This window comes from Tasmannia lanceolata, unplaced genomic scaffold, assembly GCF_043159265.1.
Source record: "Tasmannia lanceolata isolate RefF3 unplaced genomic scaffold, GAP_Taslan_0.1 ptg000044l, whole genome shotgun sequence".
Taxonomy (NCBI): Eukaryota; Viridiplantae; Streptophyta; class Magnoliopsida; order Canellales; family Winteraceae; genus Tasmannia; species Tasmannia lanceolata.
Window position 1 is genome coordinate 22,175,660 of NW_027518721.1, and position 16,086 is coordinate 22,191,745.

The window sequence follows — 16,086 nt, forward strand, 5'->3', positions numbered from 1 at the left end:
TTGGAATGAGTTAAATTCTAAGCGAAGTTTTGTGATGATCTAATCTTCTTGGAAGACAGATATGTTAATTGTGTTCCAAATCTCAACTGCAAACGTGAGAAATCCAAATCTAAATCTTGTGGGTATCCAAACATGGTTAGTAAATTTGCAATCTAAACATAAGTAGTGTTTTCGATATGTAATATTGTGAAATTATATGGTGCCCGAGCGTGAACTCCAGTGCAGGGGTACGGCAGAAGTATACCCTTTAACATTTGATCCAACAACAGCCTCTTAAAAAGGTACTGATATCCACACAACCATGTTTTGACTTTTGATTATGGGTGAACTCACTTCTACACATTTTTACTGGCTTCTAAGAGCTTTCTGGGAGTTGTACGAGACTTTGACAGCTGCTTAACAATGTAAAACAAGGTGAGTTAGTGTCATTATCAAAACATAATCCTCCAGTTACTGGGAGCCTCTAAAAAACTCTCATTTAATGAATCAAATGGAATGAACCGTGCCCTTATTTTCTCCATATCTCCATGTCTCATCAAACCCTAGTAAAACCCTAAAAATTATCGCCAGTGAGTGCAATACTTTATCTCCATTGCGATGTGAGATTTTGTGTCCCCCAAACGCTATCTAAAATAGAATAAAAATTCAAACTTTGTACAAAATTTGAACGGTGCAAAATAAAAGGCACAAAAGTAAGAGTTATAATTCAAATAGATCATGGCACAGCCATAGGTCCAATTTGGACATATCTTTGGTATGTTCCCTTCTGACCTCTGTTTGGATGCACCGAAAAGTGGGAAATTTTCCATTTCCTAGAATGATTTACCATTAACATTGACAGGGAAATCTGTAAATTTTCCAAATGCAAGCCGTTTTGGAATCTTTGACTTTCCTCTCAAATAAAGAGATAAAGAAAAGTAAAGTAAAGATATAAGAATCTATTCTTTCTACTTCCATAGTATGTGCATCCAAACAGACCCGAGAGATAGTGATGGGCTACTCCGTTTGGTTGCGTAAAATTTCTGTCCTAGGAAGTTTTAGTAAAATTTTGGTCCCATCCCATGTTTGGTTGCCTTTTACCACGAGAATTTTTTTAATCCCACTCTTGTAATGATTGCCTTTTCATCCCATCCTAAAATAATCCCAGGAACCAAAAACAAGCTTGAGAAGAATTTTTTTCTTCCCAACAGTTCAAGCAACCAAACAAAGTTTTTTTTTTTTCCTACCACAGTCTGGTCAACCAAACATGAGATTTTTATTTTACCGGGATACTTCTAGGACTTTTTTTCCCCACCAATCTCCTTGGATTTTTTTCCCCCACATAAATCCCAGGAACCAAAAAAAACCCGGCAACCAAGGGCACTTCGTAAGGGTATTTTCAGAGTTTCATAGTACCATATAAGGGCGATGATATTTTCACTCCCTTACTGTACGCATTCGCCCTCCTTTTAACAAGATTTTTGAGTACGTCAAGAAGTGTTTAAGTTAGGGGTGCAACTCGGGTCGGGCCTAATTTTTTTTATAGGAAAACCCGAGATTCCTAAACCCGACCCTACCCAAGATATTTTCTCAGGTCGGATTGGGTTTCCATTTTTTTAGGCAGGATAGTGACTAATTTTCAAGATTATAGATAAAAAAAAAAAAAAAAAAACAAATCTTCACACCAAAAATTTCTAAATTTATGTCATCAAGTGTGTAACTTTTAAGAAAGACACTATTTTCACATAAGAGACATGATCACCTCAATCAAAACAATTTTATCAATATATTGGAAAATAATTTTCTATGTTATTTAAGAGATATTTAAGAAAGTCACAGCACCCATATGAGTCGGGTTGGGTTTCGGGTTTCAGGTTTTTTTTCTTTGAACCCGGCCCAAACCCAAGATTGAGACAAGTTTTCCAATATAAACCAGACCCTACCCAAGACCAATGATTTCTAAACCCAACCCATGTTATTTTCGGGTCTGGTTGATGCAGGTCGGGTTTTACCCTACCCGAGTTGAAATCTAGGGCTGGCAACGGGGCGGGTCGGGGCCGGATGTTGGGGTCCCCTACCCCTTCCCCTCCCCTCTGCGGGGAATTTCCCCCCTCCCCTTCCCCTCCCCTCTGCGGGGATGGTGGGGAATCCCCCTCCCCTCCCCGCGGGGAATATCTAATCCCCTCCCCTTCCCCTCCCCGCATCCCTCGGGGACAAAATCCCCGCCCCGCTCCAACATCACCCCCTCTTTAGTTATTGATACACTGATGATGGGTGTCCTTAATAAACTTGATGCAATTTCAATATATTAAAATGTTATAAACTAACATACTTGTAGACGAAGGAGATATATTTCTTACTCTTCAGAAGATAGCAAAATCCCTTGAAGTACTGACTTGACTCTTGAGTGTCCTCGTAGCAGTAGCACCAACAGGCGTTATAAACCCAAATAGATGCCTGAGCAATGTTCAGAGGCTTGGGAATCACCAAAATGCAAAAAGTGAACTGTGTCCCTAACCTGAGCAATGTTTCTTTCGTGGGAAGGAATTAAGGAAACCCTAAGTCCCTAACCAAAATAAAAATGCAATTTATTATTTTATTTTCGCCACCGATGTTGGCACTACGATTTTTTGATAATGGCATACACTCAGCTTGTCTTTATTATTTCAACATCTGTCAAAAGGTTATTATAGTTCCCAAAATGTTCTCAGAAGCTAATTAAAAGGAAAAGACAAGCTAAGTTTATGTTTGAGGGAATTTTGTAGCCGATCCACAGAGTTTCTAGTAGTTTTCCTAAAAAAAAAACACTTAAAAATATACAAAAAATGGCACTAATTAACGGGGCGGGGCAAGGAGGGGACAACTACATCCCCTTCCCCTTCCCCTCCCCGCACCGGGGAATTTTTAAATTCCCCTTCCCCTATCAAATTGGGGAATCCCCGCCCCAAACGGGGCGGGGCGGGGCGGATCCCATCTTTTTTCGGGTGAAATTGCCAGCCCTATTGAAATCTAGTTTAAGTTGCCCACTGTTCACGTTATAAGGTGGGCAATGAATACAGAAGAGGTAGTGAAAATATCATATCCCCATAAAAATCCCAACTCTTCTCTCTCTCTCTCTCCCCTACACACGGAGTTGGCAATTAACGTCGTGGACAAAATCTACGCCGTTGATCTCTCTCTAGCCTATCTCGTAACCCTAGAAGAGAGATTCAAAAACTCCGTTTCAAAATCCTGTCGTGGACGAAATCTCCGCCGTTGATCTCTGTACTATCTCGTAACCCTAGCAGAGAGAAAATGAGAGGGATTCAAAAACTCCGTTTCAAATTCCTCAAAATCTCATCCCTTTAAAAGCCCCTCTCTTTCTCTCTCTCTCTCTCTCACCTTGTCTACTGACAGAAGAGCTTTCCTTCTATGGAATTAGGGTTTGGGTTATGGTTACTCGGCCTCAAGTTCCTCAAAATCTCATCCTTTTAAGAGCCTCTCTCTCTCTCTCTCTCCTTGTCTTCTTCATTTTGTTATTAGTTACTGAGAGACTAGAAGAAGCTTTTCGTCTGTCTGGAATTAGGGTTAGGGTTAGGGTTTGGAAGTGTTGTGATGGAAGCAAAGGTGTTCGTGGATTGGGAAGAGATTGTAATCTCGAAAGAGAAAGCTAAGAGAGTCGTGCATTATTACCTGAGAGGATTGGACGGTGGATCGATTCTCGCCGTTATCGGCAAAGAGAAGAGTCCTCGGCACATGTTCTACGAAGTTCCGAACAATTTTCTCAGGTCTCTCAGACCTTATTCATCCTTACAATGGCGATCTCGAAGAGAAGTCCTCAACTGGCTTTCTTCCCTCATTTCAGGTATCTAGATCTTCATCTTAGAGGCTATTTTTTTTTTCATTTTCATATGATTTTTGTTTCGTTTGTTTGTTTTTTCTGTAATTTGTCTGTTATTTATTGTTTATTTATTTATTTATTGTGAAAAGTTCATTTGTTTTCTGTGTAAGTTGTGTTTTTTGGTGTTTGTGTTATGAATAATATCTTTTTCGTCTCTTTGTTTTTGCTTTTTCATTGATAAGTGATTTTTCAAATCGATCTCTTATTCTTTGATTGGAACGGATGTTTGAGTGGAAATTTCCGTGCAAATGATGGTGTGCATGTCATTAGAGAGTTTAATCGGGGTTTGGTGAGGCTAGATTAGGGTTTCAGATGAGGCTTGTGATAGAGTCAGAAATATTCCTTGTGTTTTTCTCTTTGTTAATCTCCCCTTTGAAGTTGAGAAACTGTGTATTGGCCTGTAACATGACATGTTCTTTTTAAAAACGTTTTCTTTCTTTCTTCAAATCAAAATTTCGGTTTTGTTGTTGGTTCTGCTCTTATACTGTGAGTGGTGCTCTTATACTGTGTTGGTTCTTTCTCTCTGTCTCTCTCTCCGAGTTTGTGTTGATTGATTCTGAGTCCTATTGCTTTTTCGATGTATGTTCTGGTGATCTATAGTCTCACAAGCATGCAGGCATTAAGGTTTGGTTATCTGTCCTTGTAGTTAAATTTTTGGTTTTTGTCTATTTGTAGTAAGGAACCAACAAAACATGCATCCAATCCTACTGCAGTCAATTGACTCGGAAATTTTGGCTCCTCATGCTGTTAATTTCTTATGACTTACATGATTAGCGATCCGATTGCACATGAATTTCCCAGATATTTCATTCTTAGGCCAGCCGAACTTGGGTCCATAACGCCTTGGAGGAACTTCCACCGTAATGACCAAGGTTGCCAGAGTGAGAATCGAAAGTGGGAATCGAAGGCTCCCAGAATGGTCGAAAGAGGGTATCGTGAAGTCGCCGGGGAATTGTCGTGGAATCTTTGGGGAGTTGGGCATCACTAGGGAATCTCCGGAGAATCGCAGTTCACATAACATTAAACTACGGTTCCCAAAAGTAGGAATCGGGTTTCCGGGGAATCATAAACCGTGATTCCCAAAAGTGGGAATCGGGTTTCCGGCGAATCCGAACCGGGATTCCCAGTTTTTGGGGATTCGAGAAGATTCCCGTTTTGGATTTGAGAACCCGGGAATCGAGGTTCCTCACTCCTAGGGAAGAATCCTGGTTCCTTGGTAATGACGACGTGACCGAGTAAAAGACCGTACATGGCGATTCACTCAACTATATTGCTAATTCATTAAAGCTGATTTAAATTCAGCAATTATATAATGTGCCCATCTTCGTCGCATATGTGGGTCCTGACGCAGGACGGGAGCGCGATTGATAATGGCAATGACGATCCGATCAAAATTATGAAAGATAATTGTGGTCCTAGAAAGCTAAACTCCAAGAAAGAAGTGTAAAAGCACCATTCTCCACAAGAAAATTACACTTTTCATTCAATATATTATTGTAAAAAACCAAGCTCTTTATGTCATTCCCATCCTCATATTATATATATATATATATATATATATATATATATAGAGAGAGAGAGAGAGAGAGAGAGAGAGAGAGAGAGAGAGAGAGAGAGAGAGAGAGAGAGAGAGAGAGAGAGAGAGAGAGAGGAGGTGTTTCCTAGTGACAACCATTGAATAGAATAGCAACTTATATTCGTCCAAAGCAACTATCTTCATTACAGATAAGCTTCTGTCCTTACTGGCACGAGTCTTAAATCAGCAAAATTCTATGTTTGCATAGGTCTTTGCATAGATGATAATTGCTACTTTCAACATTATAATTACCAACTCAGCTTATGCTGTTTCACGCGGAAGGCAATCTTCAAATCAAGCAACTTTTCAAACCCTCCTCACGTGCAAAAACCATGGACATCAAGTGTCCCAAAATATGGACTTCAATACTCCACATGTCTCCTATATTTGAGCTCAACGGTTGGGGTGTGTTAATAGAAAAAAGGAGTTTCTTTCTTTAAGAGTAATAGTTGCCAAGTTTGAAAGAGAATTTGAAGTTTGATAGTTTGGGAAATGGAAAGAAAAAGCTCACGAATTGGAATTCTTAAAATGGTAAATTACCATTTTCGAAAATGAGGCAAAAAGCAAGGAAAAGTTCCTAAATTACACTACAAGAGAAATAAAATGGAAATCACCTAACTTTTGTGATTGGAAACTTACTATTATGGTAAAATGGAAATAGAGATTATCAAAATTAGAAACTAGTAAAATTGGAAACCTTTCAAAATGGAAACCTTGGCAGGATTCAACGGATGATTTGGAACTCAGCGATTTGGCGAGATGCTCCTGCATTATTAGGTCCACCTATGATCAATCAATTTGGACAGTTCACTTGGATTTCCAATGGCCCCAAAAATATTTCAACTGGGCGATCTAATTTTCCGATCCAAGGGTTTAAGATGGTTAGGATTGCCCTGATCAACTGGTTTTCAATTCACATGAGATCGAGGATGCAGGACATGGATGGTCAGGATTGCTTGATGCATTCACTCCAATATACTACAGTGAGGGACATACCTATTTGGATTATTCGCTGTCCAGCAGTGATGAATGATCTTACCCTGTGTCCAGAAAAGATTTTTTTAATGTTTTCTAGAAAATTAATTGACCATTGATTTTTCAAGCATAGAGAATTATGTAAAGTTTAATTGGAGGCCCCATTAGGGAAACATAATCATGAGCTTTTATTTCTACAGTTTGATATTCTTATGTGTGGATTTAAATCAGCTTTAATGAATTAGCAACATAGTTGAGTGAATCACAATGTGACGGTCTTTTACTCGACCACGCCGTCATTATGGAGGGAATTCCTCCAAGGCGTTATGGAGCAAAATTCTGTTCTTCTTAGGCCCTGTCCATTTCAGATTGTGACAACCGATTGTGAGCCCAAAACCTACATAATCTAAAATGAACAGGGCCTTAGGGTAGTTGATGTTGTAACCTGCAGCCTTTGGCATGTTGCTGCCATTGCTGGAAGTCCAAGAGCAGACACGGTCACGTTTAAGAGTACCAGGTGGTGGGATAATTTGGTTTCTCTTCCCCAGGTACTTGCTGGGTCATCTAGATGTAGGTGCTGACTCTGTAGATGACCTGAACCAAGGCAACTGCTTTCAACTTATATGGTGGAAGGTATTCGCCCTTGGAGGTTAATCACACTATTTCCCCTCTAGGTAAGGGGATGAACAGTTTTTTTCCTATTTCTTTTGCATATTTAGTTTATTGCTTTTGTGAATATATTTAAATGTAAACGTATTTCATTTTTTGGCTTTTTCAATACAATTGATTTGATATTCAAAAAAATGATGAAGTTGTGACAGCCCACCGCCTTGAACTTCCGGGGCTTAACCTAGGTGCCCCCAACAGCCAGCTGCCCAGGGTCGTCTATGCAGTTTATTGACCATTGTTGCAAGCCCCCAGGCTTTTTCAAGAAGCTTAACCCATCTAAATTGATTTATATAATGTATTTTCTTTCCTTAGCACTTAGTTTGACCAGTTGTTTGTGTAGAGGACACTCCAAAATCCGATAGGTAATATACTCTGATTCAGCCGACACTTTGAATTTATTGTTGACACACGTGTCCTGCCGTGTCCAACACAACACTCATGTCCACACGTGTCGACACTCCTTTGGACACTTTTAAATGTATTCCTAGGAGTGTTAGAGTTAATGTTGGCCCTGTGGACATGTATTTGTGTAATAATCAATAATTTTATGTGCATGTACCTGTCACCATTTCTAGACTTTTATATGTGGCCATGTCATACAATTCATGTCGAAACTCGACACATGAATCCATATCGACAAATTATGATTATATGTACTTTCTATTTTAGCCGTGTAGGGTGAGCCTTGGCACAATGGTAAGGTTGCTCCATTGTGACCTGGTGGTCACTGGTTTAAGTCACGGAAACAGCCTCTCTACAAAGCAGGGGTAAGGTTGTGTACATCTAGCCCTCCCCAGACCCCGCAATGGCTGGAGCCTCGTGCACTGGGCCGCCCTTTCTATTTTAGCCGTGTCTTAGTTTCTAAATTTTGGGGGTTTGTCGTGCCCGACACTCCTCGTCAGTGTCGACATATGACACTCTTGTCCGTGTCCACAAATCATAGGTAATGTACCAGATCATCTTTTGCAAGCATTGTATTCGATGATGGAGATTTCTTGATTGGTGGTGTTTGTACGTGATCATGCCTGCAATGCATATTCATTTTTATATTTTTCAATTTAAGAAGTGATAAATACATTTTTGTTTTTATATTTTCCAATTTAAGAACTGATACAATACGTTTTTGTTTTTATACTTTCCAATTTAAGAACTGATACAATACATTTTCCTTTTTATATTTTCCAATTTAAGAACTGATACTTATCCGATGAATCGCTGATAAAGATCTGTTTCAGAGTCCAGCTAGCATGCCTATCAAAACATGCTGGTAATCTTTTTTTTTTTTCACTCGGGCTTTTGTTAAATCTCTTGCTGTATTTCTGTTCTGTAAAAGTTTAAAATCTTGTGTTTTTTTTTTTTGTCTGTGAAAACTTGTGATCTTACAAGATTATGTTCTTTTTGACAGATCCTCTTCCTTGTGGATCACCCCTGCAAGCTGATAGATTATTGGATGATGAAGATGCTTGTGCTGCGGATGTCCCAGCTTCTAAGGTATGAATATCAGAATCAATTGGGTCATAACTTCCGACATATTTAGCAGATCTTTAACCATTTTATGGGTTGAGTGACCAAAAAGACTCACTGATTTATTTCTTTTTTCTTTTTTCTTTTTAGGGTATTTTTTCAAGGAATATGAAACACCATCCCAAAGAATTCTTGTGGGTAGGATCTCCATGGACATGCAGGAAACGCCGACTGCATTATCAATCTTTTTGCCGGAACGGTGTTACAATTTCCGTGAGTACAGTTCTGATATTACTTATATTTTCTCTCATTTCATGAAGTGTATTTTTTGTCGTCTTGATTTCTTATTGTTTACCTTATGGCTTGCACCATTGTTTTATCAGGTACATGACTTTGTGTATGTTACGGCTGAGGAGAGTAAGAGACTTGTTGCATATTTGGAAGATTTGTATGTGGACTCAAAGGCTAACAATATGGTTGTGGTACGATGGTTTCACAAAATTGATGAGGTTGGTATTGTTTTTCCTCCCAATTTTAATGACAGAGAGATTTACTTTTCTCTTTGTCTTCAAGATCTCAATGTTGAATGCATAGATGGATTGGCAACTATCCTCAGTCCTCAACATTTTGAGAAGTTCATGAATGAGGCAACACACACTTCCTGGGACCCATATTTGTGCTACAGACAGTTTGACAGTGACAACATCAAGCTATTTGACATTACTCAGGTCAAGGGTTACTGGAACCAAGAGCTACTCAGATATATGTACACGTCTTCTCTGAGGAATGGTATGAATTTGGATGGTAATGCCAGTGCCACGCAAACTAGACCCAAAAGAAAGAATGGGCGGAAAAAAGGGGACACGGGCCAGCACAAAAAAATGGACCCCTCAGAAACAGCAATGGATATTAAAAATCCAAATAGTTTACCTGTCAACGGTGGAGCTGAAATGACTGTTGCAATAGGCAGCCCTGCTGCTTGTTTTGTAAAAAAAGAGGTGATCAAGCCTACGCTTCTGCTGCAGCTATCTGCAGGTTCTCATGTTGAAGTTCTCTCTCAGGATAGTGGAATTAGAGGATGTTGGTTCCGGGCTGTGGTTATCAAGAGGAACCAAATTAAGGTGAAGGTTCGATATGAGGATATCCGAGATGCTGATGAAACTGGCAATTTGGAGGTAAAATGATATTCTTCCTACTTTTAGGTTCTAACTTAGCTTATGCGTGTGTTAGTTTTTCTCATATCTGGTAATTATATGGATTATGTAGGAATGGATTCTAGCATCCAGAGTTGCCGTCCCTGATAAGTTGGGTGTCCGCTTACATGGAAGGACAACCATTCGTCCTCATCCACCTATCGAAGGTAGAGTCTCATGGGTCTTTGATGTTGGGACTGCTGTGGATGCATGGTGGTTCGATGGCTGGTGGGAAGGGATTGTTGTTCGCGAAGAATCAAAAGATAATGTCCTTGTGTACTTCCCAGGTATAATCACATCCTGCCTAATAACTCCCATCTTCCTGGTCTTAAAACTCTAAAAGCTCAACCAAGGAAAAAAAAGGGGCTAACAGCCCTTTATTATTGAAACAACAATTTTTCCCATTTCTCAAATATAAGTTTATCATATATTTGCTTAAACTAGGGATCATTAAAATTTATACTGTGACCACATAATACAGGTGAAGGGCGAACATCGATCTTTGGTCATGGTGATTTAAGGCACTCTCAAGACTGGGTACGCCACCGATGGCATAATCTAGAAGATAGGCCAGATCTTGTAAGTTCAATATTGTCCGAGCAAGCAGCGAAATCAAATGATGGTTTTCATCAATCCCAAATGGTGGTCTCTGATAAGCAGGCTAGAAATAAAAACCATGTGGACACCTTTGTGCAACCAGATCTCATAACGTCGATATTGTCTGAGCAAACGACGAAATCAAGTGATGGATGTCATCAGCCCCAAGCGTTGTTTCCCGATAAGCAGGCTAGAAATAAAACCCATGTGGAGAACTCTGTGCACGGGGACATGGGCATAGGTAAGAGCAGCCCTAGCAGAGAATCTTCTGTTGAGAGGGGGAAGGAAGTAGAAGCGCCAGACCTTGCCAAAGATGATATTCTTGCTCACTTGAAATGGAATTCATCGAAAAAGCGAAGGTGGGTAAGAGATAGCTTGTCGAAGGGCTGTTTGGATTTGAAAAGACAGCATGATGGGAGCAGTAGCAGCGGCCCGGAGGTTGAGGAGTCTTCTGCCTGCAAAAGATTTTCGATTCCCAAGACCTTAAAAGTCGATCACGATATCTGCAAATATGGAGGCGATTCTCTTTTCATCCCATCAATGCCTCCTCTTTCAAGCTTGGTCATGTCCATGTGATGACCATTGCCGATTTTTTGCTAAGTATAGAATGTTGAAGCTCGAGGATTCGTCATCCTTTTTATATTTATTTCCTTCTTGGCAATGGCTTCAACCCGAGATAAGGTAATAATCCTGGCTTTATTCCTGCCATTATATGTCACAATGTCATCTTCGTTTTGTGGCCAATGCCATCCTATGTGAATATTTAAGTGAAGGCATCGGAGTTTTCCACCTTCACCCTAAAACTTATGAGTAGCAGAGTTTTGAGAGCATCTGGAAAGCTTAAAATGAATTGAGGCTCTCCTTTTGCAGTTTTATATTTTTTATTTCTTCTGCCTTCTTTTTAGGAATTCTAATCCTGTTACACCCGTATTTGTTGAATATTTAAGCGAAGGCATTGGAATTTTCCACCTTCACCTTGAAATTAATTAGTAGCAGAGTTTTGAGAGCAAGAAAAGCTTCAAATGATTAGAGGCACTCCTTTGGCAGTTCTATATTTTTTACTTGCTTATGCATTCTTTTTTGGAATTCTAATCCTGTTACACCCGTATTTGTTGAATATTTAAGCGAAGGCATTGGAATTTTCCACCTTTACCTTGAAATTAATTAGTAGCAGAGTTTTGAGAGCTAGAAAAGCTTCAAATGATTTGAGGCACTCTATATTTTTTGCTTGCTTTTGCATTCTTTTTAGGAATTCTAATCCTATTACACCCATATTTGTTGAATAGCTAATGCTATAGGAGATAATACTAATTCTAAATTAAAGGCTTAGAGATGTTTCTTTTATTTCATTTACAAAAGAGCGGCAGTTATCATATCTCCCTGTTATCATGTTTCCATAAAATTGTAGTGACAGTTTCTGAACTGAAAATCCGAACCTCTTTGAAACGATTAGTCTTAAATTTAAACCATAGACTTCAAACCATAAACAAATTACTCAAAATACTGTCTAACTAACTGAAAATATATAAGTGCGACGAGAGATACAAAAAACTAGTCTTAAATTCAAACCATAGACTTCAAATCATAAGCAAATTACACACAATACTGTCCAACTAATGGAAAATATATGAAACCATAGACTTCAACCATTTGTACACACCATTGACTTCAAACCATAAACAAATTACACGCAATACTGTCCTAACTGAAAATATATGTGCGCCAAGAGATTATTTATATAAAGGCGCCCAAAGCCTAACTGAAAGCTTTCATCAACCCGAAAGAGGTAGCAGCCAACACCCAAGCTCCTTGAACCATCAGCTTTGCTCCGGAGCTCCTCATGTTCAGCTTTGGAGCCAATGCCATTGTTGGAGATTCTGAAAATTTTCATTGAAGAAGGCATTGAAAACAGATATCTCACTTCCTTCTCTTGGAAGTATGCAAAGAATATAAATTTATAAGAATATGCAACTGCTATTTGCCCTAACATGAACATACAATTTTGATTTTTTTTTTGAATAACAAGAATAGGCTACTGATATTTGCACTGCAATGTTTTGATAATGACGCAAACCCACCTTGCCTTTTATTATTTATCAAGTTGTCAATCTATTACAATTCCCTAAAAGCTCTTAGCAGCAAATTAAAAAGCAAAAGACAAGGTGAGTTTGTGTAATTATGAAAACTTGGTATTGCGAATATCAGTAGCCTAAGAATGCACTAAATTATCGTCTTGTAAGTTCATATTTGGATGATCCAATATCATTAGTACCACCAATTGAATGGTCTATTTCCTATATACATGTTGTTTAATCGTTTTTAGTGGAGTATTGTTCCATTAAAGAAGCTCTAAGAATGGAAGCAAGGAAGTAGTAGCTGGTATTCCTACCTGCCCGTTTGGCACTTTCCGCCTATCTCTTTCCTTGGTAATTCTTATTTTCAATCTATCCTTATTTTTAAATATGAAAAGCCTCTGTTCTCATTTTAAACATACTTTTAGAAATATTATCCAGGAATTCTAAATTTGTGTTCTTCCTATTCTGTTCCTATTCAAGTATTATCCAGGGAAAATAGTCTTCAAGACAGGGCCTTAATTTGCTTGCCTTTTTAATTTTTGCCTTCTGTATGTTTCATTCCATATTCATCTAGTATCTCTGAGGAAATGATATCAGCCCAACCTTGTTTTGATAATATGCATTAACTCACCTTGTCTTATATGCTTAAACCATCTGTAACAATTCCCAAAAAAATTGTCTGCAGCCTTTGACAGCTGGTTAATGCGTATAGGACAAGTTGATTTCTTGCTTATTATCAAAACATAGTTGTGCCTATATCATTTGCCAAAATATATCTTACTATGAAAGTTTCAAAATTGTTCAACCAGTCACGTTAAAGGCCTTTCCCAACAAGAACTAGCAATTAGAAAAATATTAGAAGAGATGGGGGAATACCATTTACCAAACTTGTTAAAGCCTTACCTGCGGTAGATGAATTTGAATTGGATCCGAGGATAACTTGCGATTGTGGAAGACGAGCTAACCCTTCAATAACAGTAGCATGTTTTTATTGAGATTTCATCAACTATTTCCTTAAATCTCATGCAGAAACAAGATGAGAAAAACTATAAAACAAACAGGGCCTAAAAGTGTTTAGTCTGCACCGATAAATAAGTTATCTACACACCAGCTTAAAATACAGTGGGGGCTACATTATTTGGGTGATCCAAACCATTCATTTTTAAGGCCCTCTCATAGATAGGGTGTCCACAAAAAATCAGATCCATAGGATCATCCTAACCATTCGAACTTTGGAGGCAAAAAATGAACTAATTTGTGAAGGTTTAAAGACATCCATTTTACCTCCACAAATCGTAGGGTTGGGGTGATCCTATGGATCTGATTTTTTGTAGACACCCTATCTATGTGAGGGCCTTTAAAATGGATGGCTTGGATCACCCAAACAATGTGGGCCCCCACTGTATTTTAAACTAGTGTGTAGAGAACTCTCTACACATATGTGTAGGAACCGTTTTCTCATTTCTAAATAGCAAGGGAAATGTTATCCGCGCTACTGTATTTTTATGAGGGCACTCCTCACTTTATTAAAAGTACGGTATGGCTCTCACCATAGGATGATCCAAACCGTCCATTAGATGGGCCACAGCCTAAATAGGTTTTCCCCCAAAAATTATTTCCATAGGTTCATCCTAACCCTCCGATCTATAGAGGGTTTGGATCAACCATCTAACATTCAGATCGGAGGGTTAGGATCATCCTATGGAAATAATTTTTAGGGCACAACCTATTTAGGTTGTGGTCCATCTAATGGACGGTTTGGATCATCCTATGGTGCAGTTCATACTGTACTTTTAATAAAGTGTGGAGTGCCCTCATCAAAATACAGTAGTGCTGATAACATTTCCCTTCATAAATTATAATAGGATATTTTTTACTTGTAGAAGTACTTTGGTAATTATAGTCAGATTCTTAGCTTTTGGTAGTACGAGAAAAATGAAACTCACTTTTAGTAGGATTACACGAAACAGGAAACATGCGTTTCTGTTATGGCCATGCTCGGCATCCATGAGTTTTTTTTTTCCATGGAATTTAAAGTTCATCAAGTCGAGGGAGAGGGAGAGTGAGGGGGAGAGAATGACAGAATGTAGAGGGTATGATTGAGAAGAGGGTGAGGAGTGGCTTAAAAGTAAGGAAAAGAAATACACTATTCAAAATAGAGGTTTTTTTTTATTAGTGTTTTTCTCTCACCAAATGGGATTCTACTATTCTTGAAAAAAAAAATTCAAGGTTGCCAAACATGGCCTAAGCATGTAATATCAGTGCAAAACTGTATTTCCAGGGGGAAAAGTTTTCCAAAAAAATTTTCTTAAAAAAATAAGAATGATATTGGAAAGAAACACTTACTAGTAATCTCACATCAATTAATTATACTAGTCAATAAAAGAGACATATTAGTTGTTTAATTAATTCAAATTAGGACTAACACAGTACACATTGGTGTACACATACCTGGGCAAGTAGAGGGGTTTACTTTAAGGTCACATAGAGATGGTAGCTGCAGTGCAAGTGTCTGGTTAATGGGGAAAGAAGTGGTATCATTGAGCAAGACACAAAGGCACTTGGGTTGTTGTGTGTAGAGATCTACGAGGTTTTCGCAGCATGATTTCACTGGGGAATTCATGGACCCCTGCACGAAAGGCGCACAGGGTGCAAGCAGTAGAAGCTGAGATCCACAGTTGGGTATGTCCGAGGCCTCCGAAGAGAAGGCGAAGGGAATCCAAATGAGAAGGAGAGAGATGGCAAGAGCTGATGGAGGAAGAAGAGAAGCCATGGTTTGATGAGGGAGAATCGAGATGGTTTTGAGGGTGAGAGGTTTTAGTGTTTAACACTTGATATATATAGTTGAAGTTTTGATTTGGGTGGTGGGAATGCATTATTTGGGTGTGAATAACATGCTTGTCTCGTGCTCTCTCTCTCTCTCTCTCTCTCTCTCTCTCTCTCTCTCTCTCGTGAGAATATGAAAACCAAATAATTCATGCATGTTGGAAAACCCATTGCTTTTATGTTTAAACATAACTGAATTATTCCCCAAACCATCTCTCTCTCTCTCTCTCTCTCTCTCTCTCTCTCTCTCTCTCTCTCTCTCACACACACACACACACACACACACACAAGAATATGAAAACCAAATAATGCATGCATGCTGGAAAAACCCATTATCTTTCTTTTTAAACATACAACTGAATCATTCCCCAGACCATCTCTCTCAGAAACACACAATACTGCTGTGTGAAAGGAGGGGGAGGAAAAAGACATGTGTTCACACAGATGGAATTGATGTGTCTAATTCTCATGATTTTATTATTTATTAAGGACCATATCTAAATCAAATTTGAGTAAACTAAATATGGTTTAGTTGACATGCAGTTCCATCTAAATTAATGGTTTAGTACATCTAAAGTTTCATGAATGATCCTAACCGATCATCTCTGATGAGGCCATATAGAAAATTAAAGACCAAGATTAACAATCTGGATAAATCTAGATATAATGGACAGAAATCCACTGGTCAAACAGTTAGGGCCCCGCGTTTGGATACATGGACTTTATAATCCAGGAGTGTAAAATCCTGGATTTTATAAGCCAAAACCTGGATTTTACAATCCTGAAAATGTACGATCCAAGTTTTAGCTTATAAAATCCAGGTTTTTACAATCCTGGATTATAAGACGGCCA

The 16,086-nt window shown here is 38.7% G+C and overlaps 2 protein-coding genes across 5 annotated transcripts; one reads left to right on the plus strand and one right to left on the minus strand.

The window, feature by feature from the left end:
• The first annotated feature begins 3,091 nt into the window (after window positions 1-3,091).
• On the plus strand, window positions 3,092-11,517 carry LOC143863692 (uncharacterized). 4 transcript variants are annotated; one of them, XM_077374446.1, is made up of 7 exons: window positions 3,641-3,823; window positions 8,315-8,346; window positions 8,485-8,570; window positions 8,694-8,816; window positions 8,927-9,718; window positions 9,810-10,023; window positions 10,218-11,517. In XM_077374446.1, the coding sequence occupies exons 1-7, from the start codon at window positions 3,774-3,776 to the stop codon at window positions 10,907-10,909; spliced, it is 1,989 nt and encodes a 662-aa protein (XP_077230561.1). In that variant the 5' UTR covers window positions 3,641-3,773; the 3' UTR covers window positions 10,910-11,517. The 4 variants fall into 4 exon arrangements, with proteins under 4 accessions (XP_077230560.1, XP_077230561.1, XP_077230562.1 ...); XM_077374447.1 differs by having other exon boundaries at window positions 3,710-3,823; window positions 8,271-8,346; XM_077374448.1 differs by lacking the exon at window positions 8,315-8,346 and adding an exon at window positions 6,959-7,084 and having other exon boundaries at window positions 3,711-3,823.
• Window positions 11,518-11,947: 430 nt separating this feature from the next.
• Window positions 11,948-15,205, minus strand: LOC143863763 (Bifunctional inhibitor/lipid-transfer protein/seed storage 2S albumin superfamily protein). Its single transcript, XM_077374521.1, has 3 exons — window positions 14,860-15,205; window positions 13,312-13,374; window positions 11,948-12,210 (listed from the first exon to the last, which is right to left on the minus strand). The coding sequence occupies exons 1-3, from the start codon at window positions 15,179-15,181 to the stop codon at window positions 12,089-12,091; spliced, it is 507 nt and encodes a 168-aa protein (XP_077230636.1). The 5' UTR covers window positions 15,182-15,205; the 3' UTR covers window positions 11,948-12,088.
• Between the last annotated feature and the right edge of the window lie 881 nt (window positions 15,206-16,086).

Excerpts from the sequence above, each read along its gene's own strand:
- LOC143863692 (XM_077374445.1), top strand. The coding sequence starts at position 3,574 with ATGGAAGCAAAGGTGTTCGTGGATTGGGAAGAGATTGTAATCTCGAAA. Across the intron at positions 8,571-8,693 it reads CGGATGTCCCAGCTTCTAAG|GGTATTTTTTCAAGGAATAT; the intron begins GTATGAATATCA and ends TTTTCTTTTTAG. Across the intron at positions 10,024-10,217 it reads TGTCCTTGTGTACTTCCCAG|GTGAAGGGCGAACATCGATC; the intron begins GTATAATCACAT and ends CACATAATACAG.
- LOC143863763 (XM_077374521.1), bottom strand. The coding sequence starts at position 15,181 with ATGGCTTCTCTTCTTCCTCCATCAGCTCTTGCCATCTCTCTCCTTCTC. Across the intron at positions 13,375-14,859 it reads AAACCCCTCTACTTGCCCAG|GGTTAGCTCGTCTTCCACAA; the intron begins GTATGTGTACAC and ends CTGTTATTGAAG. Across the intron at positions 12,211-13,311 it reads TTCAAATTCATCTACCGCAG|AATCTCCAACAATGGCATTG; the intron begins GTAAGGCTTTAA and ends GAAAATTTTCAG.